Below are 22,556 nucleotides of genomic sequence, written 5' to 3' on the forward strand. Positions count from 1 at the left end.
GTGCTGGGCATAAGGAAACACCAGGAACTGCCACTCACACACCATTGCTGTGAATGGGAAATGATAGCCCCAGGGTCTCAGAGCCTCAGACAGCAGTGGCACATAAGCCTGAAAAAGCTCCACAGATCTCTAACATCCCCAGAGCTGGTTTTTCTTCCAGAAAGGGTGGGACTGTGTGCTCCCAACTCTTCCAAAGAGGTCCAGTCTTTAGGAAGGGAATTGAAAGAAGCTTAGACATTTGAACAAATTAGGTCATTCAGATCTGTGGGCAGTGCCTGCCTGGACTTTGCCTTCCTCCTGCCCAGCTGGCTGGCAGACCCCGGGAATCTGCCCTGGCTGGACATGACCTGCAGGTGTTGGTCATTGTTGCTGTTCTGCTGGTCGCTGCTGGATGCCGCTGACACAGAATCAGATTCCGTGAAGGATGGCTCGAACTTGGTTTTGACCCTGGGTTTCAGAGGATGCTGCGGGTACTGGACATTCCTGGATCGTGGCTTTTTGTGAACAAATGTGGGCCTCTCAGGCTGGCCCTCAAAACTGTTGTCCCCAGATCTGTAGTACATCCTTCGCTGGTACTCAGGGTCTCTGGTGTCACTTTCTGATCTGTCACCCGTGTAAAAACGAGGAGGCCGAGGGAGGTCCGTCAGGGAGCCAGGGGGGATGGACCATTGGACCAAATCTGTCCTCAGCATCTCCTCCTCTTCTTCACTCAGCTGTGGTGAGCAAGGCTGGTGGGGGGCCCAGGACACATACTGCTGCACATTCCTGGGGTACAGCTCTACAATGTCACCTAAAGCATCTATCTTGAAATGTCTTTCTGGCCAGAAAGTCGGGTTGGTCTTTTTGTGACAGTCACGTTCATTCACAACATAGTATCTGGGAGCACGGAGTCTGTGGCCAGGCGTCATCAAGGAAGAGACCCTGGGTCCACAGAAACGAGGTCTGATTGGCTGAAAGTCTTTTCGGGAAAGAGGCTCTGAGCGAACATCCTTGAGGGGCTGTGTCTGTGTCACAGATGCGTAGGATCTGTTCTTGTGGAGGTTGCCTGTGCTGGCACATGGCCCATGTGGATACCTGTAAGGCAGGAATGGTTAAGTAGTTATAGCCTCTGTCTCCTGCCACATCTCCAGGAATTCCAGAGCGTCTGTTGGTGATCTGTGGGTGCACTCAGGGAGTGGGACCACACTGGAAATCTTAGAGCCCTGATACAACAAGGGATGCCACTGTCCATGGGGTTGCATGGTAAAGTGTGCCTCATTCACATATCCCATCAGAGAGCACTGGTTCTGTTAGGGACATTTCATGGGACCAGTGTTTGTGGAATGCATGTTTGGAATACTGCTCTAGTGCCTAAACTGCCCTCCAGCTTCTCAGGCACTTCCTTAAGTGTCCACTGGGGGGAGCTATACCTGCCCCCAAGGACTAGTGACTGTGGTTTGACACACCTCCCCCATCCTCCATGACCTCCCAAGAAGGACTTAGGTCCCCTACTACTTGTCAAGGTACTACAAGGATATGAAGACAACTTGCTTAGAACAGAATCTCAAGTTCTGTGATAACTTGAAGAAAGGAAAAAGAAAAATTATATTTATCTCTATGGTATCCACTGTGCTACAAATGAATATAATTCTGGCTATGATTTTGGGCCGAAATAGTTCTGTCCCCTCATTCTTCTGGGTGCTGTACAAACACTAAAGGAAGCTGGATTCTCCTGCTTTCTTGAAGAGGACACTGAAGCAGTTGGCCCATATAGAAATGCATTGAAGAGCTTGCCAATAACTTGATAAGTCTCATGCGGAGCAGAGACCATTTACCGTTAATACAGCCATTCTGGGACTGAAGACATAATGAGCGAGGCTGGACAGAAAGATGGGGAAGCAATGGGACATGGGAGAGAGGAAGGTGTGCATGACCCTAGGGTATAATAGGAGCCTCTCATCAGCTGAGAAGCAGGAATCCAGCACACTCAACACTGGCTCTGAGGGCTGGGACACGGGGTTCATATTGCCCTCATACATAGATCTTTTATGTGTAGTTAGGAACCAGGATTAAGGCCTGAATGTATATGACTTTGGGTAGGGTCATTCCTTTCCCCAGACAAGGCCTGAGAACCTCAAACAAGCCTGCTCACTTTGTTTCCAGTGACGATACCCTGACTTCCTGTGTCCCTGAGAGCCACACATTTTCTCCTGAAGAATTGCAATCCTGCCAGGTGCGCCTTAGGAATCTCATTTACATTTCATCATAACCCTCTGCATGTAACAACTTCAACCCCTATTGTGACAAACAACAACAGAAAAGCAAAAACTACGAGGAGCCCACATCCATGCTCTCCAGAGCATCTTAATTTTCCTTCAGAGTGTACCTCTCTTTCACTTAACCCTCCTGCTTAAGCCTGAGTTAAAATGCCTTTATTAACCTCAACTCTACTTCAATAAACTGGCTAGTCCTGAAATGCTTCCCTGGGTGGAAGCCATGGGTCCTAGTTTAGCCTGAATCAGGTCCTTAAAACTCTTGGGGAAAGCCGGGGCGGTGGTGGTGCATGCCTTTAATCCCAGCACTCAGGAGACAGAACCAGGTGGATCTCTGTGAGTTCGAGCCCAGCCTGGTCTACAGTGCAAGATCCAGGACAGGCACCAAAACTACACAGAGAAACCCTGTCTCGAAAAAACAAACAAACAAACAAACAAAAACAAAAAACAAAAACTCTTGGGAAAATCTTGAGGCTACTGAGGGTGATGGTGTGCGTTCTGCTTCAGCACCCCCAAATCCTGACTTGGGACATGACTGTTAAAAAGACAGCTTATTTTCTTCGGCTACAGAAAATATGTATACTAGGCTTCGAGAAAGGGTTTTTAATGGATGATATGATAATGTAAGGTTTGAAAAGTCTTGATTTCCCCACCTCCACCTCGTACCATTTCCTACATCCTCAGCATCCCAGCAGTCCCTGGCCCCTGACTCCTTCTGTCAGATCTGGAATTCAACGGCCCCAGCTTCCTGATAGCTCTTCTCATCTGCCACTGGTACCACACTCAAGAAGCCTGTTTACTTTCTGTGTCAGAGTTCACCCTCACCTACTGGCATCCTGCTCTGGTTTTGATCTAGATCTACTTGGAAGAGGAGAGCAGAGGCCCCTGGACCCTTGCCCAGGACTCTGGGGTAGGGACCTTGTGACCGTCTCCATCCTGAGGCTCTTGCTACTCAGCGAGTCAAAGTTGACCATGTTGCCGTTGTTTTGGGGTGTTGCCATGTATGCTGAGGACAGCTGGCTGATGAGGTCACCATCCTTTAGAAGTCTCTTGGTGCTCTCTTCGTGGGTCTGGATTCGAGCTGCAGGCAGAGGGAAGAACAGGTGACAGGTCCAGGTTTGCTGTCTATGCTTTGAACCTTAAATCCCTCGCAAGGCCCTCATGCTAAGATCTAGTCCCTAAGCTGGCACTCTTGGGGAGAGGTGCAACCTTTAAGTGGTGGTAAGTACTCTGGCCTTAGAGGTCATGTGCTCTCAGGGGATTATGAGAACCCGTTCTGTTTTGGACTGTGAGGTGAACAGGTTTGCTTGGTACACACTCGCAGGGTGGTATGTTCCCTCCCTAAGCAATGGGTCCAATGGAACACAGATTAGAACCTGGAACTGTGATCCAAAAGAGACTTCTCTGTCTTTATAAGAAAGTGATGTCAGGTGTTTGTTATCCTGACAGAAAGCAGGCTGACACAAAGCTGATTTAGCTGCAGCACTTTCATAACAACTGGATCTATAGTCATCAGATGCACCCCAAAACAGTGGACCCAAGGCAACACACATTCAGCCATTTGAAACATGGTGTTCAGGGAGCTTAAGCAAGAAATTGAGGAACCCAAGGTACCTCAAGACTGTGAGGTACAATCTCATACTCTTTTTTTTTTTTTTTTTTTTTTTTTTTGGTTTTTCGAGACAGGGTTTCTCTGTGTAGCTTTGCGCCTTTCCTGGGACTCACTTGGTAGTCCAGGCTGGCCTCGAACTCACAGAGATCCGCCTGGCTCTGCCTCCCGAGTGCTGGGATTAAAGGCGTGCGCCACCACCGCCCGGTCAATCTCATACTCTTAAGGCAAGGCAGGCCATTCGAGAAAGTCTCTGTGGATCCTGACTTTGGGGGGCTCTGCCTAGATTAAACAATATTCTCAATTGGCAAGTCCTCTCTCACAGTTACAGTGGACTTTATAACATAAGCCACAGTCACCTTGTGTGTGTGAAATTGTCACCTGGTGACTCTGCATGGAGTGTGACCTTTAAGAGCTCTCTTCCAGATAGCTCACCTTAAAATAGTTACAGCGACTGGCTTATGGTAACATCTGAGCCCGTTCTCTTTCATGCTCTGGCAGGTTAAGTGTGAACTGTGCCAGCCCCGTGGTACCCACTCAGCATCCTGGCTCTCAGTGGTCTCTACTAGTGGCCTTAAGGGGCAGTCATTGCCTCTGTTTTGATCTGTAACACCCCCCCTCCCGAAGTTAGCCTTCTAGCCACACCAAATCTTGTTCCCCACACTTTCCTTCCTTCTGGGCCGTAGCTTTCTCTTCTTCATGATGGGTCTGAGTTTGGAGAATTGGAGGAAAGAAGGTATGGCCTTGGAGAGTCTGTGGCTTTGGGTCTTTATTCTGGAATCTGCTTCAGTGGCTGGGCCTGCCTGGGTGGCATCACTAGGTGAGGCTAGGACAGAGGGCACAGAATGTAGGGATGTGGGCACCTGGGGCAGAGGCCTGGCATGTGGGCTCCCGTGGGAAGAGATGGGTGCCTGAGGGACACACACCAAAGCGGTCAGACAAATAGGTTCTTGAGCATTTTCCACTTTACCACACTGAGTTTTCTCTCCTGTTTCAAAGCCCCTTTCTGATTACAGAGGTTTGGGGCTTAGCTCCAGGCCTGGGCATGATTAAATCAAGGGCCCAGAGCAGTAGATGGCCTGGTTTTACTGTCGTGTGCCCAGTGACTTGTGAAAACCAGCACTGGTGATAAGGAATCTTCACCAGTGGTGGGCCTTCTGCCCTTTCTCAAAATGCCCATCAACTTAGAGAGTAGATGTTTGTGTTTGGAGATTTACTTACCCTCTACCATTTGGGCAACCTTTTTCTTATCTTCAGCTCTTGCCTGAAATGTGAATGATAGTCAGTTTGCTTCAGCTGTGAGAGGAGGCAGTTCACATTTTAGTTTGGGGAGAGAGAAGACTTATATGCTATTATTCAGACCTTAGGTATGATCGCACCGATGAGAACAGAATGGTCATAGAAACCGGACCTGTTATTTGAGTGAATAAACGCAAGCATGGAAGAGCCAAGGTTTTACACATGATGGATTTCCTGTAAGGACGACTAATTCACGGGTGTGTGAGATTCTGCCAAGGCAGGCACAGTATCCTGTATTTGAAGGACTTGGGACCTGTGGCTTTTCATATTCTGGTTATTTTAGGGATGAGATCCAAGTCTCAAATGACATTCCTTTCACTTCACCTGTACTGAGTACATGGGGCCTGGAGGTGATCTGATAGAACATTATTTTTGATAATTTTGTGCACAAAACATTTTCATGATGTAGAATTTTCCACTCATGGCCTCATGTTGACCACCAGAGACTTTCAGGTCTCGAAGCAGTTCAGATCTTTAGGTTAGGGAGGCTCAGCCTGAAATGGCTTGAGTCACAAAAAAAACACAGATCAGCCACTAGGGAAATATCCATGGGCAAAACGCCCTGCAACTGGAAATGGATTTCTAACTTGACATTTCACAAAGCTAGTCTGTTACCCCTTTACATAAATTTGAATTTATGGGAGCAGTTCTTTTTTCTTTCCTTAGTGAAAAGGGTACAGGGAGACAAAGAAGGTGACCAGGATGCCACACTTAAGGAAGTATGACCCTCAGTGTTATGAAAGGCAGGGTAGACTGGACCCAGAGAAAGCCTTCTTGAATTTGGTACCCTGGGTGCTTCCCTGGCCTCCTCCTGACCCTGAGGGAGGGGATGCAGAGGAGCAGTCATGGAAGGGCAGGGAGTGCCTGCCTCAACCTGGTTACTTTAGGAGATGATATGTACCCCGGGTGTGAAGGAGTCTACGCCAGTCAAAATCTAAAGGATAAGAAAGAGGAGAACCCTGTCTCGAAAAACCAAAAATAAATAAATAAATAAATAAATAAATAAATAAATAAATAAATAGGAGAGAAGAGTGTTTGGGGGTACAAACAGCCCTAGGGGTTCAAAGGTCAAAGTTGACCCAGGTTAGATTAAGAGTGGATTTTCAACAAGGTTCTTGGCACACTGGGAGCCTGGTGTGGCTATGCAAAGGATGTTCAAGCAAGCCAGCTTGTTCCCAGCCAATGGAAGCAACCACTGGATAGTCTTAGAAATAACTTGAGGGGACTTTGAGGGTATCCATACACTTTGGACCATAATACGTGGCCAAGTGTCACTACAACCCGAGGGTTTGAGCTTCTTTGCACTCTCGTGCTGGGGAGGGTGCAGGCATAGGGCCAGGGTTGACATCACGGATGAGAGCTGAGCTCACGTGATACTTGCGTTTTGGATCTGCATCCTGAGTTGCTGGCTGCTGAGCTTCAGTGATCTTGCGATACTCTGAAGGTAGTAGATGAGCATGCTGGTATGGAAGGACATGGAGTAGTGAGTAGACTTCAACTGGCTCTTTAGCTTTCAGGTCCTGCTCAGGTGGCAGTGGAAGTGAGGGTTCCCAGGTCAGATGTGGGCTACCCACTGACCCCTGAACCCCAAACAAAAATGTACTTGCCTTCTCACAGCCTGTGGCCACTGGGAAAGTTCAACCGCCCCCTGCCCCCTTCTTTTTCTTGTGCTGAAAGCACTAATAAACAGAAGCTACTCAGCTGAATTGTGACATTTCAAAAGTATCTACATTTCTGCAGAATACTATATGGTAATAATAGTATCCAGTCACATTATAGTGGCCACAGAAATCCACCAGATGCTGTGGTGGAATCAGTACCTATGCAGCTGTGTCTCTGTGGCATGGTGGCTCAGAGTCCATGCTTAGATCATCAGCTCCTGTAAGTGCTTTCTGAATGGACTAATTTTATTTAACTATTGGACAGCAGTGTGATCATATGGCCACACACACAGCTGTCCTTGAAGGGTAAGGGGTGTGGCATCCTTTGGAGGCTGGGAGGAGTGATGCCCCCTGGAGGCTGGGAGGTATGACACCCTCTGGAGGCTGGGAGCTGTAGTCTCCCCTGGAGGTAGGTTGGAGTAATGCCCCCTGCAGGCTGGGAGGTGTAGCACTCACAACAGAAGCAGTACGGCTGGAAGTATCACCACAGGGCTGCTGATGTGTCCAACCACAACGTGAAACCATGCGGGGAAGTCATTCTCTATCGTCTCTGACACGATGTCATAGATCTTCTCTTGTCCACTGAGAGAAAGAAAAAGATAACTCCAGATTCAACTGCTTTTGGCTATGGAATGATTCAAGACCTATCAAAACTGTTTGGGTGTCTGGAGGCGGATCTCCAAAACCAGCTACAGAAGCTAGAGACAAATCTCCAAATAGCAAAGATGCCTAGTGTTCCCAGAAGTTCTGTGAAGGGGTCATCTAGTTACCCAGCAGGACTGGAGGTGGGGCCGTCCATCACTCCTCAAGTGCACAGGCTTTTTAATGAGTAAATGAAGACACCTCCGGGCGTTTGTGTGTCAAAACCGACTTAGGCATCAGTGGGGACTAGTTGAGATTTCTGTATGGTTACAGTGAGATACTGTAGACTGAAAACTGACATGGACTGTCTTCAAGTAAAGCGTCTGGCTTCAACCATGTAGCCAGCTGTTCCTTTTTCTCTTTATTTCTTTTATGCCTGAGATTATAGTATAATTATATCATTTCCTCCTTTTCTTTTTTCCCTCCAAACCCTATCATAGATCTCCTCTTGGCTCTCTTTAAAACACATGGTCCCTTTTTGCATTAATTGTCATATGTGCATATACACATATTCCTAAATACCTAATACAACCTGCCTAGTCTGTATATTACTTGTATGTACGTTTCCAGTTTTGAGACAGAGTCTTATGGGTATCTCAGGCTGGCCTTAAACTATTGACAATCCTCCTGCCTCAGCCTCCCAAGTACTACTAGTATTAGAGATGTGACAAGCCATATCAGGCTTCTTCCCCCCCCCTTACTTAAAAATACTATATTATCTTCATTTATTTATTTACTTGTTTGCTTTTTTTTTTCCCCTGTGCGTATTACCTGAAGGGGCCACAGTTCAGAGATGGCTTGTAGTGGACAATGGCAAAGATGGTCGGCAGCATGCAGAGGAACAGCATGAATAGGAGCATTGCCAGGTAGAAGTTGTTGGATCTGCAGAAAGACCAGATATCATGCCGCAGCATTCATTCCAGGGTCTGCAGGAGTGCATCCTACTAGCCCACCCAGCAGCAGCCAGCACCTCTGTTGTTGGGACCAGTCTCTCATCAGGGGCCTGGACGGCTCCGTGGGTGAAGTGCTTGTGGCCCAGGCATGAGGACCTGAGTCTGATCCCCAGCCTGTGTGTAAAAAGGCTGGGGGCTTGAAATCCCAGCACTGGGGAGGCAGAGACAGGCGGGTCCCTGGGGCTTACTGTCCACTCAGGCTGGCCAGACCGGCAAAACATAAGGTAGAGAGTAATTGAGAAAGACGCCTGATATCACACTCTGGTCTCCACATCTGTGCACACACATGTGCACATGCACTTGCTTACATACACAGACCAACATGTGCTTGAGTGTGGGGGCATGTGTGCACACAAATACACACACACACACACACACACACACACACACACACACACACACACACATATCTAAGGGGCTTGCACAGCTTAGAAACCTCGAACTCAACTTTCAAAAAAACCTTCCAGCCCAGCAAATTCTCTTTACAAACGCTGGCTGGGCACTAAGCTGTAAAGGAAGAAGGCAGCAGCTCCACCCATGTGTGGGACTTCTTCCCAGCTAGCTCTACATACGACAATCTTAGAACTGCTGTCCTTCATCTGGGGCCTTACCTAATTGTGGTGGAATATTAACCAGGCCATTGCACCTGGCATTTACTCTGGACTGATGGCCACTTAGGCCTTGGAATTATCTCATAAATATCAGTGATTGTTATCTGAGATTTATAGGGTTGCTTTGTCCTGGGAATTTCAGAACCTTACCATAATCTCAGTCATAAGACCTTCCTGGCACACCTGGAACTCTTATGACTGTGTTTGATTAAGTAATGGTTCCTTGAGACAACTCCTAGTTCAGATAAGAGATTTCGGTATTTGGGAACTGACTTGCTAAATGGCCTCTTGTGCATCAATAAAAAGAGCTTCTGCAGAGCTCCTGGTCAGCCAGTCCATGGCGACTGATTCCTCTGCTGCTTTTGCTAAGCCTGAATTCATCCTGCAGTGTCTCTCTCTCTCTCTTTGACTGACCAGTGTAACTTAGAGCACTGATGTGGAGTGCCTTCTGCCTGCTGCCAGCCTGGAGCGTGCTTCTTAGGTCTCAGGAGGAAGGCTCCGTTGGTTGTAACCTTCAGCCATCCAACTTGGATCACATATGCTCTCAGTTTCTTTCTCTGCTCCTTACTGCTCAGAGTGAATGGTCCCAGGCTGGTATCAGGGCCTTCAGCGCTCCCAGTGGTAGCTCAGACCAATTTGGTATGTAAGGCCCTGTATATAGTTTATCAGTCTAGTGATGTTCAACTACCCTGTCCATTGGTTTCCCCACCTTTCTCCTTCTCCGATGAAAAAGATTTAACCAGAAGTCCTGCATGGACTATGGTAAGTAGGTGCTAATGCTTGTACCCTCCACAGTTCATGCTGACATGTGGTTGCCTTTGTGGGGTCTTTAGGAACTATAGATTAAATAACTACATGTAAGTATATAAAACCACATATATCCAAACATAAGCACAAGTGTGTACTGGTCACCAGGTAAAATATAAATAGACTGCTATCCAGGTCATGCTAAAAAGTTTGATAATTTGATAGCCACCAACAGAGAAGACAGACACACAGATAATTACTGTGGCAAAGCACTGTAACTGAGGTCTCATCGTGAGATTCAAAATGTGTTATGAATTCACCCATGTGGCTAAAATGAAATGCAGGAAAGAATTAGCATTGTCAGGATTGTAGAACAATTCAAACTTTTAACCAACTATGAAAACTCATGTGTACCTGCCCTAAAACTCAGCATTACACTTTGTGGTGTATTCCTGACGAAAGCAGAATGTTCAGGGGTGTTGGGCGCTACAGTCAGCAGCTGGAAGTAGCCACAGCACAGAGAAAGAAACCAGAAGGCCAGTTCTGTGTGTTTCCTCAGCGACAGGAAGCAGAGAAACACAATGTTGAGTGAAGAAAAACAAAAAACAAACAAACAAACAAACAAACAACCCCGAACGCAAAGGAGCACATTCTGTGCATGTCTCATTTAACATAAACAACAAAACCAGGCAAGCTCTATGGAAGTCAGGGGTGATGGGAAGCAGAAGTGATGTGTTCTGGGGACTCCTCAATGTTCTGTTTTTATGTGGATGCTGGTTGGTTGTATCTTTGTGTGCAGTCTGTGAAAGATCAAGCCTGATATTTCTAACTTGTGCACTTTTTCCAAATGGTTATTAGGTATCAGTAAAAACTTAAAAAAAAAAATGTGCCAAGAGCTTCAAAGGGAGGATGACTGATTCCAGGAGGAAAGCATAGGCAGTGACTTCATGGAGGGGGCTGAGGGGGGAAACAGGGTTTTGAGAGGCGCTGTGCTAGGAGGCCCCTGGTCGGAAGAGGATATACAGTCTCAGCCCAAGGCTGACATTACTGCTACCAACCTGGAGGCTCGAAACACTTGCTGGTGGGGTACGTTGCAGGTCAGCACAGCCCAGCTCCTCAGGTACATCAGCCCAATGAGCTTGAGAACATTGAAGGCTGGTAGACACGGGGAGAAGAAGGCCCCCATCCTGAAATGGCAGAAGGTCAAGTCAGTCTGTGTGTGTCCACATTCAGGGCTGCATACCAGAGGCCCCATGGGGGAGCAAGGGTCTGAGCCATGACATTTACGCTCTACATGTCAGGAACTGAAGAAAACTCTGAGACACAGTACCCACATTCCAGAGGTATGCGAGTCCCTACAGGTGGGCAATGGTGATGTGTTTGTCTCTCTTCTCCTAGCTTAGCAAAGGGAAGGGCCTCCTCTGGGGAGAAGCAGACACTGGAGAACTAGGCCCTGGGTTAAACTCTAGACTTTGCAGTTCTGGGGCAAGGACTAAGTTAATACGTTACTGAGTTTCAGACTGGATCAACACGGGTCAAGCACCGCCCCCTCCCCCCAACTTTCGTTGGCTGTTGTTCTCAGCACCCTTGCATATGTTAGCTTATTTATTCTTCTGGAATTGTGAAAAGAAGGAGAGACGACCGAAGTTAATAGATCGGGAAGGCAAATCTGGGAAAATTAATCAATTTGATCAAAGACATGTTGCCAATTATGTGGCCCTTTGTCTAGATGTGGACACTTTTAAGAGCAAAATAAGTGAGTTGGGAGTAACTACTCAACTATCCCAGACACACTGGGGCATCTAGCCAAGGTACAAATGTCAAGTACACAACGAAAGCCAGGACCTCCGCTTTAGTTCAAAATCCATTTGTATTGGCTATGCAATTGAACCGATCCCTGTGGAATTCAGATTTCGTGGCCAAAAAATGAAGTTTAATAAATAAAAATGTTTTAAGAATAAATGTTTGCTTCCTTCTGGCAGGCATGTCTCCTTGTGCCTCTGTTTATACTATGGGGTTCCCTGTGTGCTCTGTGACTGACGATGGTTCTGAATGTGTAGACTATCCAAGCTTCCTCTTTTTCTTTGGCTGACAGTATCTGGACCTACAGTGCCATTTGTGGTCTCACAGATAAAGCTGGAGGCCCCCACGCATAGACACACTATTGAGGAAAGAATGACAAGATGACCCTTGCCAGTGCCCTGGTGCCCCTAGGAACGGGGTCTACTTGGCTGGAAGTACCCCAGCCAAAGAGGCTTGTCAGGGTCTTGGATACCCCCTAGGATGTGGCAGCTATCCTGAAAAATAGCCCTCCATCTGGCCCCCATGTCTACATGAAAGAAATGATGGGAAATGTTCCAGTGTAACCACACAGTCCTTGACACCTTCCTGGCAAGAAGTCCCTCTTCCTGGATCACCCCTTTCCCAGCTGAGGGACTCTACCTCTTCCTACGCAGATGTTTGGGGGCTAGGACCAGAAGTAGTTTAAAAAGGAACCACCCCCTCTGTAGTTCTTTTCTGTAAAATCCTCATAAAGCCACTAATAAAGTCACCTACCCTGAGAAACAGTCCCTTGTCAATATCCTTTCCTGATGGTGACTGTGACTGTGTGTGTAGTCATGGGTCCATCTGGGCTCATCAAATCCTTAGCCCAGATGACGTAAGCCAAGCTGGGAAGTGACTTTGAGACCTACCAAATCATGCCTTGATTGTAGACTAGGTGCAGCACATTCTCAGCAATCTTGAATTCCCCATACTCAGGCTGTTAGAGAAAAGCATCTGCATTAAAAACAAAGTCATGAAGTCCTTTGCACACAGCGCTTCACTGCGGCCACTTGCACAGACTTCTCTGCTCTTTAGATACTCAGAGATCACTGCCTTTTGCTGGTCCCCAGCAAATGGTGAAATAGAAAGGTGGGGCAAGAGCTAGCCTTGCACACCCCCTGCTCTTCCCTCAGGAACTCCCTTTGAGGTATCTCTGCCCCACTTGGGCCATGCTCCTATGTAGCTGTTTCCTTGGATGGAAGCATTCTCTCCTGAAGGAAGAGGGTCAGAAGACCCAGGAAAGTCAAGACTTAGAGACTCAGGAAATGTCCAAGGCTCAGGAGGGCCTCCCCCACTAGGCTATACAAGCCGTTAAGAAGGGGACAAAAGACTCTTGGGGGCAGCTGCCCGCAAGGTATGTAGCAAGCTTTGCTGTCATTGCCCATGCTGGGGTGGGCATTTTGGTGAAGTAGCTGCTTGAGTCACCCGTGGGCCTATAAGTAACCCTTCATCCACGCCCTTGTAAGTAACCCCAAGAAGCTCATGGGTTCACTGAGCTAGACTCAAATGGAATCACTTCTGAGTCTGCTTCCCTCTATTTGAGATGAACAGAAGTAGATCTCTCAGAAAAAGTCACATAACACATGCCCGACTAATTCCTAGACAAGCCAACAGTGAAAGGTGGCTTTAGTTCTAAACCCCTCCCCAAGCACACGGTATTTCACTTACAAACTTGCTTTCAAGGTCCCAACACCAATAGTCACTTAGGTAGCGAACGAAAAGTCCTCGGAAGAAGTCTATGAGGAGGATGCTGGCCACCGTGAAGAGCATGTCAATGACAGACAGCTTTAGCATCTCCTGCAACACATTGGGTCCTGCTGCCACCATGCCATGCCCCCCATAGTCCTCCCCATTTCTGTCTTCTCCACAATCCTCCCTGGTCCACCCTGTCTCTGTCCCTTCCCTGGAGCCAGAGCCAGGGCCACCTAAAATCTTCCCTTCACATCTTTATACAGCACAGTGGCAGAGGGGGTGGCTTCTACCACATCATGGCTGTTTGGAGGGTAGCTGTTATTCTGAGTTTGGGTCACAAGATCCAAGGCAAAGCCCACACTATACAAAACTTGGGAAGACCCTAAGGTCTGAGGTTCTGAAACACAAGTTCTTAACCATGTGTGCCTCAGTTTTCTTGTCTGTGCCTAGGAGGCTGAGGCCAGCAGCTTACAAGGACCTCTCTTAGTTACTACTCCACAGTAACTTTGCTCTGATTACTATGACTAATTTTGAGACCTGGAACATAAGAAAATAAAACATCACTGGATTCTATGTTCCTTTTCTATGAAAAAGGAACAGTGATACCCCAGAGAGTTGCCACGTGAGGTGTTGAAGGGACTTCGCAAGGGACAGAGAGAAATACCTGGCCAACATATGTCTCCCAGCATTGTCCTTGCAGTCCCTGCATGTAGGGCACTGTCTTGTTGGCCTTTGTGTGTGGCATAATAGTAGTCAGAATGCTTGTCTCTTCCAAGACCCACGTGCTGGTGTTTCTCCGGAGCTTCGTTCCTGCCCCAGGTGTGGGCCATTGCCCTTCTTCAGGCACTGTTCTGGTGCCAGAGAAGGGGAAAAGATCTGCCCAAGGGCTTGTGATGTTTTTGGTGGCAGCTTCCTGTTGAGAGGGGAAGGAGAGAAGGAAGGAAGAAATAAAGGCCGTTTCCATGTTTGTAAGCAAGAATGCAGCTTGGACAAACGAAAGGAACCACGACTCAGGAGTAACCATTCACTCTCTCGCCATCTGCCTCTTTCTCCATCTCTAGTCTGCTTTTTCCTCACTCCTTGTTCCTCTCTCCTCTCTTTCCTTCCCTCTTACCATTGACTAGAAGTGACCACACTCACAAGACACGGGCTGAAATAGGCAGCGTTCACTGTTCCCTAGTAAGGTCAGAAATGGGTCTGTGGTTCTAGGTGACACAGTCCTCTCTTCTCAACCTCAAGGGAATTTTAGATCAAGTTCATAAGGATCCAGTAACTGGTAGACTAATGCTCCAGTAAGTGGCAGGTAAGGATCAAGGTCTATGGGATTTCAAACCCCAGCTCTCCACGGCTCCTTTGGCCCATATGCGCTGAAATTTATGATATACTTTTCATAAACGACCCTCAGCAAGCTCCTCCTCCTGTCTCCCTACGCCTCCCACTCAGGGTGTCCTGGAGGGCTGAGTAGGTTGAAATGAACATTAAATCTGTCTGTGAGGCTGGGACTCGAGCATACACTGAGCTATTTGGTATGGGAAGACTATTCTCTTTTCACTTTCTGGAGGAGCCTAGGGACTGCTCATCTTCCTGGAGTTATTTGAAAGAGCTGTTGACAGTCTTTCCTGATAGAGGCATGAAAATAAGATCACATGGCCCAGGGAGACATGGAGACAACAGCCCAGGCTATCATAACAGCACTGTTCATTTTTTTTTAAATCTGGGAAATGGGGCTTAAATTTCTCTCTACACCTTAAAAGGACCACAGTGGCAGGGTTTGAGATATGCCATGTGAGACACAAATATAAGCAGCAAAGAGGACAACGATGATGAAGATGCTGACATTGGGTGCTGTATGGGGAGCAATGACAAGAGACTGTCCAGTTTGGACAGTGATGGGTGGGGGACTGTTCAGTCTAGGCCTTGATGTTGGGTGTACATCCAATCTAGGCAGTGGAGGCAGGTGACTGTCCAATCTGGACAGTAGTGGGAGGAAGGTTATCCAGTCTGAACAGTGATGGCAGGTACTGTACAGTTTAGGCAGCTATGACAGGTACCACCCAGTAGTGACGGCAGGTGCTGTCCCATCTGGACACTCACCTCAATGTTCATGCTGTTCACTTTGTCCAGAAGAGCAATGATCAAGCTGTAGAGATTTCCTAGGTACAGTACCAAGACCCTGAAAACCACAAGACATCTTGAGAAACAAGATCACCACACACAGGACCAGCAGTCTGGGGCCTCCTGGGAGTTCTAAGCCATCATGGACATGATACTAAGACAGTGTTTGCTGCACATGGCTTTCTTTGAGTTACCTGGGTGTTACTGAAAAACCATAGATTATAGGGCAGATGGGATGGCTCGGGTACAGGTACTTGTGGTCATGCCTGACCTCTGACCTTGATCTCCAGGAGCCACATGGTAGAAAGAGAAAACTGACTCTCACAAGTTGTCCTCTGACCTCCACATACATCACATGAATAACACACACACACACACACACACACACACACACACACACACACACACACACTAATGTAAAAAACAAAAATCCCAGACTATTCAAACCATCTAGCTTCAGCAGGTGTGGGTGGGGTTTGGAGTCTACATCTTTCCCAGGTGATCCCACAGTAGCCATCCCTGGACCAGCCCGTTAGAAACACTAGTGTAGCAGAAGAACATGGGTTCTGTGGGGCGATATAACATCTGGCCCATGCTTTCTGGTCTGGAAGTTTATGACCTGGCATCATTCCACTCAGTTCTCAGCAAGTCTATGTTACACTCCCCATTCAAGGGACAAGAGAACAGAAACGTGGAACACTGAGAGTTGTCCAGTCCATGAGACTGAAAGGACCAGCATGCCACTTGTAGATCCCAGCACCCACCCTTGGAAATACCGGCTGGGCTCCACAGGAGCACAGAGGGGCAGTATTACAGTCACACCATGCGAGTAGCTGCCAGAGAGTGGGATCTGCTTGTGGAAGTCTGTGCCAATCACTATAGACATGGTGTCTGTTCTCCCAGAGTGGAATATTTGGCACTGCCCACAATGGAGCCTTGGGTCTTACGAGAAACCTGTCTAAAGAAATAAGATGGGCAAGGAAAGTAGCCTCTGCAGATCCTTCACTGGGTCGGTGATGTGCAGATGTGGAATCAAATCCAGTGATAGGGAAACAGCTTTATCTTTTTTTTTTTATAAGATGATCTTTTTTCCCAATTAATTTATTTTTTTATTATGTATACTGTGTTCTGCCTGCATATACACCTGCACGCCAGAAGAGGGCACTAGATCTCATTATAGATGGTTGTGAGTCACCCTGTGGTTGCTGGAAATTGAACTCACGACCTCTGGAAGAGCAGCCAGTGTTCTTAACCTCTGAGCCATCTCTCCAGCCCCAAACAGCTTTATCTTAAGGAGACTACTTTCACATGGAAACAATGACGCACACATCCACACCAGCCTCCTTCATCTCTATGGGGTTCAGGTAACGCCACGTGTAGGTAGACAGCTTCTCAAGGAGACACCCTTGCCACTTACTTTTCCTCTGAAACTATGAAGGGACTCCCTTATGCATCACCCCAGGATGATCTCAGCATGTACCTTAGCCTGTTTGGGCCACAGCCCCTCCAGTGGTACATGGCGAGTGCTGACGGAAGAAGGGCCTGATGAGTTCTTGACACAGCTGGAGCTTAGTATTCTCACTGCATCTTGGATGAAAGGTATCCTGGTCTGTTGGTGAGTTAATGGAACTAAAATAATCTGTCTTGCTTTTATTTCCAAAATTATGTCTCATTTGTCTGAGGTTATGTCTCTCTGTGGCTCTGTTTCTCTAGTTTTGAGTATGAATAACGAGGCCGATCTGTGTAATAGGATTGCTGTTACACCAAATGCAATAATGGAATTGATTCTCCTCAGTGCCCATGGGCAAGAAAAGAACTGAAGAAGGTACCTCTTATCCAGGCTGGAGAGGTGCAGAGTGGAACAGAAAACAAACAGCAGGGTGAGTGAGCCCCAAGCTTTGCCCCAAGTCTATCCTGTGCTGTGGGGTTTTGGTCAACTCCTTGACCTTTCTAGGGGTGGCTTTCTGTCTTTAGGGCAGTAGGATTTCAGGAGTCGAGGAACTGGATTCTTCAAGCCAAGCGATACCCTCACCTATTTTAGTAAATAAAATGCCGCCAGACAGCCCAGCCCTTTGTTTGCCCTATCAGCAGAGGATACTTTTATGTTTCTCCCTTAGAGCTTGTAGCTGGGATGAGACGTATGCATAGATGGCGGATTATAAAATGTTGGCGGCTATGTCTTTTCCGGAAGGTATCGACTGACTCCAGAGTGGAAGCAATCCTTCTCTGAGTGGTCTGAGGTTTGAGGAGTGTCATGAGGTGTCACAGAAGATGGCATGGAGAAGCCAGTGTGGACAGGGTGAGGAAATACTTAAGGTAAGTGCTCAGGGCTCTGATAGCGCCTATACCCTGCTCTTTACCAATACATCACTTCAAGTGGAGGAGAAAGAACTCCAGGGAAGAAAAGCAGGTTTCCAGAAAGCCAGCCCTTGCATTGTGGCGCTAACTCTCGAGGAGGCAGTCTTGGGATGTTCTCTTGCACACACAGTCTGCTGCGGCTCGGGCCACATCTACATCTGCTATTGCAGCCACTGGCTGTCTTGGTACAGCTCAGAGCATCATACAGCTTTGTGCTTGGGTAGTTAGTAGCGGAGCATGGGCTGCCTCTCCCATGTCTGGCAAACAACGGGGGTCTATTTGGCCACTCAGAGTCCGACCACAGAGAGAATTCAATAACGAGGAAACCCAGACGTGCATTCCATCATCTTGCTGCTCTTTTGTGTCTGCTTTTCCTGCCTGCTTTCCCCCTCTTTCCCTCTGTCCCTCCTCCTCTTCTTTCTCTGCTTCCTCTTCTTCATTACCCATCATTCCAGCTGGGTTACCCCGCACCATTCTGTTCTCTCCTTCCCTGACTCCTTTGCTTTCATCTCCATTAGCCCCAGCTTTTCTTGAGCTATGTCCCTAGGGAAAGCTTTATGCTGAGTTCGGAGGAGAAGCATGCCTTAGCTCTGCAGGTATTCAGTCCCTTTGTGGGTGGATGATGGCTGAGCCACACTGGGGGTCTTCCACCTAGGATGCTATCTATGTACCTTGCTAACTGGAAGCGCAGTGTTGTCCGTGGGTGGTACATCTCCAAGGCAGCGATGAGGTCAAAGGCAGACGGTGCTAGCATGGTGACAAGGGAGACCACCACACTCACCTGTGGAGAGAGTAAATGTTTCTCAAGTTCCTCACGGCAGTTCCCTCAACCACATTTGGTTTTCTATATGGCTACCTACCATTCATAGGGACACCGAGTTCCTGTTTAGAAACCTCCCCGAGCCTCTGAGAGCTGTCCTTTTTCAGAAGGCTCCCACCACTCCATCATGAGTTTGTTCCTTTCTGGAACTCTCCTTTAAGGTCCCACGAGGATGCTTATGCATGCTGTCTGGGCTTCAGGAGCATTTCTGTCACATTTACCAATCACTAATTCATTGTATTTATACCTCCCTGACCTTGGATGGAGGATGGAAATAATTGGGATTATTATGATCAGAAAGGGGAAGGCAGAGACGTAATTGAATATCCCTCTGCACACGGGGGATTAATTATCTGGAGAACCATGCCTGGCTCTTGTTTGTCTGGACTTATGGCAAACGAAAAGCGAATTTAAGCTGGTACACAAGATGCTTGAGCTAACTTAAGAAATAATTCCTGAACAGATGTTTTAAAATTTGCCACTTTATAAACGCGCAAAGAGGTACAAATTTACATAACCCACATAACTGGTATAAAATACAAGGAGGCCACCTGTTATACTCTCAGGTTCTAAGAAATGATTAGACACAGCTGGACACACACAGGACAGATGTATGCCCATCTAATGGCTTTTAAAGTGGATGCTAGTTATTTTTATCAGAGTAATCCAAAAGGTGGTTTGGAATTATTTTTGTCCTTCAAATCTTGGTAGGTAAATTGGACCAAACATTCAAGACAACAGTCACAAACAAATATTAGAAATTCTGAAATTCCCCCTACCCTCCTACTTGGTAGTTTTCTATTTACGGAGATATTCGCACACTTGGGGGTGGGTTGTTCAATACCCAAACAGTTTGTGTGGTTGATTCTGGAAACTACCTAAGTGTTGGATGAGGCAGCTGGTGGGATTGGAGGCACACGCTGTGGGTCAGTGTGGTCACAGATACAGGTCTGTGGGTGGAGCCTGAGAGTGAGGATGCAAAGGAATAGCAGTGAGCAGGACAAAGCTGAACCAGAAGGGTCGGTATGAGCACCTGGCAGAGTTCTTAAATGAAGATCTTCCAAGTCATTTCACCAGGACTTGATGCTACTGGACCTGAAGGCCCTGGTCCCTACTCTGGAACTAGCAGGCTATGCTCATTTCTCGAGACATTTCAGTGTAATTCACTGAAGAAGCAGAGAAGAGGAATGTTGTCACTACCCCCACCCCCACCGCCAATAGAGTGCAACCTGCTAATGTAATTGCTGGTCAGTGGGTACCTCGTTCTTCTCCCAAAGTGTCAGCTCCTTCTTCGACTGCTCCAGCTTCTGGGACCTGTCCACCACAAAGTAGATGAGATAGATGCTTCCAGCCAGCGACAGGAGCACCAGGATGTTGGCGATGATTCTCAGGCAGACAGTCACCGCCCTGAAAAGAGAGGCAGTGCAAGGCTGCAGATGGTGTGACTTCGGGATAGGGGCCTTTCCCCTGCTTCGGGTCCTCTCTGCTCCCGCCACCTCCAATTTCTCATTTCTGAGACATCAACAGAGTTGTAAACTCAGTGAGCCAGCAGCTCGGAACTCTAAGATGCCATCAAACATTTGTTTTAGGATCTGAGTCTGTAGGTTTCAGTCCGAAGTTTATCATTTATATCACTACAGGGGTGGGGAGGTGACTCCACTGGAAAGTGCCTGTCACGCAGGCATGAGGACCTGAGTTCAGATTCTGAGAGCCCATGTTTAAAATTATGCCAGGCAAGGTAGCGTGTACTTGTAGCCCCAGTACCTGGTTTTGGGGGGCACAGAGACAGGCAGATCCCTGAAGCTCACTGGCCAGCAAGCTTAGGAAAATGAGCTTTGGGTCTCAAACCATAAAGGTAGAGAGGATTGAGGAAAGATGCTCAATATCTACTTCTGGCATCCATGCACACACATGTGTATTCACACCTACACTAACCAATACATACGTACCTCCCCCTCCACACACACACACACAATTAGAGTTCTGTGACGCAGACAGGAATTCACATAACATTTCCAGCAGAAGAGGAATGGGGAAGGGGGAAAGACTGGCCTCCTGTCTTTCAGAAGGAAGTTGGTGGACCCACCCATCATTCCACACTGTGAGTCTGGTATCTGCCATGTATTTACTTGGCTAATAGTTGTCTTTCCCCTGGGTCGTGTGAGATCTCAGAATCTCCAGTCTTTGTCATCCCTGTGTCCACAGCTCTCAGAACAGCCCCCAGCACATCTAAGTACTTTGATATGCGTTAGATGAACCGGCAACTCAGTCACCGTGTGGTGGATTTGGGAATACCTCTCCCTTGTTTGGGTGCATTTCCTCTGATAGTGTGGGGAGATTATAAATCATTAATGATTCTAGAATTTACATAGAACATCCCCCACTCCCGCCCTTTGCAAGTACTAGGCAACTGACTAGTCCGTCTATTCCCAAAGCATTTCCTTCTGTCCGTTTCGGGGCCAGCCTCAGCCCGGCTTCCCTGAAACCAATGCTCCAGGCAAAGGCTTGTCTGCAGAGAGTTGACTTGGGAAATAATTCCAGCAAGCTGGAGTGGAGGCTGAGGAAGTGGAGGTGAGATGAGCCCTCACCATGAGGCTCAGTGGTAGAGTCTGCCACCGCTGGAGACAGCTGGAGGCCTTCTGAGAGCGATAGAATGCTCCCAGCATACCCCGCATAGGAGAGAAAAGCATTCGTTCCATTTCCTGTGGCACCAGGTGACTCCATAGGTAGTCTCACCTGGAGTGTACCCAGCTTGTGGATGACTGTACGTGAGTGTGGACCAGGACCCTGTGAGCACTTCCCAGAGCAGCACTGGAGTAGCTGGCCTAGGTATGAGCAAGCTTGCTTAACTGCCCGGAGAAAGAGACAGGGCCAAGATGACTTGAAGGGGCACACAAGAAGTGTACCACCCCTCCCATGAAGTCCCACTATTGGGGAGCTTGGGCAGGTCAAGGTATTTCCCTTTATGTACACTTTTGCCCTTCGTCTGCATAAAGAAAACTGATTCCTGAATGAAATGGTAAATGGTATCTTCCAGGTAAAAAAAGGAAAATATAGTGTGCTCGACAACGATGGGGTTATTCCTTTGGAAGAGGAACACCGCAGACTCAGAGCTGTGGAGTACTGGGACAGAAAACACCGAGCCAGCTAGGTCCACCAACGCCATCCTCCTGCCTCCAAAGCACACAGTCACCATTGCCGGGATCATACTACTCACAAGGCACCAGTTAGGAGGAATGTGATAGGGACACAATGGCTGGCGCCCTACGGCCATGCACCTGGCGTCCTTCCTGGTGATCATACCAGTCAAAGTATGCTGGGCCTGGAGTTAAGTAGACAAATAATAATCCCCTCTTTCTCTGCTTCCCCCCTGGTCCCGAGTACCTGCTGCATCTCTGTCTTCCTCTGCACAAAGTGATGAGGACCAGGACTTGAAAACTGGTTCTTCCTTGGTTCACCAGTAATGAATTGTTGAGTAAGACCTCTTGGGTCTAGAATGAACTTAAAGGTGGCGATCATTTTCAAATTCCAGGGGTCATTTAAACCATTTGATTGTATATGATAAAGACATAGACTTTGTATCCCATTGTCAGGGATGCTAACCCAAACTGAGGTCTGTGCTTTCAGAGACTGTAGATGACTGTGGTGGGCTTGTGCTCTAGCCTCTGAGAGGCCTAATGGGGCCCATCTTGCCATTGCACTGGAGAGGATGTGTTGGTCAAATAAGTTGTGGGTCAGCTTTCTGGGTCACTGGGGTTTATGCCAGGGAGGGCTAGAATCCACCTCTCCCAGCTGCTTGCATACAGCTCTTTCTGGCACTGCCCCAGTAGCCAGTAGCTACAAATTTAACAGGACCATGCAATGAGGCAGGTGGACATCATGCCCGTCCTAATGAGGACAGGGCAGTCGCCCCTTCATGGCAGCATCCTTCCATTCTGCTGAGTCTCCGTTTAAAGATCTCACGGCAAACCTG

The 22,556-nt window shown here is 47.7% G+C and overlaps 1 protein-coding gene across 1 annotated transcript in view; it reads right to left on the reverse strand.

Moving 5' to 3' along the window:
- Nucleotides 1-230: 230 nt before the first annotated feature.
- The window catches only part of Tmc3 (transmembrane channel like 3), a 38,542-nt gene continuing 16,216 nt past the window's right edge, over nucleotides 231-22,556 (reverse strand). Inside the window, 15 exon segments of the mRNA XM_059253288.1 lie at nucleotides 231-1,074; nucleotides 3,078-3,333; nucleotides 4,605-4,635; nucleotides 4,638-4,687; nucleotides 5,083-5,125; nucleotides 6,542-6,620; nucleotides 7,278-7,403; nucleotides 8,235-8,345; nucleotides 10,833-10,961; nucleotides 12,468-12,535; nucleotides 13,267-13,395; nucleotides 13,955-14,203; nucleotides 15,385-15,463; nucleotides 18,435-18,544; nucleotides 19,843-19,990. Coding sequence (XP_059109271.1) covers nucleotides 231-1,074; nucleotides 3,078-3,333; nucleotides 4,605-4,635; nucleotides 4,638-4,687; nucleotides 5,083-5,125; nucleotides 6,542-6,620; nucleotides 7,278-7,403; nucleotides 8,235-8,345; nucleotides 10,833-10,961; nucleotides 12,468-12,535; nucleotides 13,267-13,395; nucleotides 13,955-14,203; nucleotides 15,385-15,463; nucleotides 18,435-18,544; nucleotides 19,843-19,990 — 2,452 coding nt within the window.

The sequence above is a fragment of the Peromyscus eremicus genome, chromosome 1 (genome assembly GCF_949786415.1).
Source record: "Peromyscus eremicus chromosome 1, PerEre_H2_v1, whole genome shotgun sequence".
Taxonomy (NCBI): Eukaryota; Metazoa; Chordata; class Mammalia; order Rodentia; family Cricetidae; genus Peromyscus; species Peromyscus eremicus.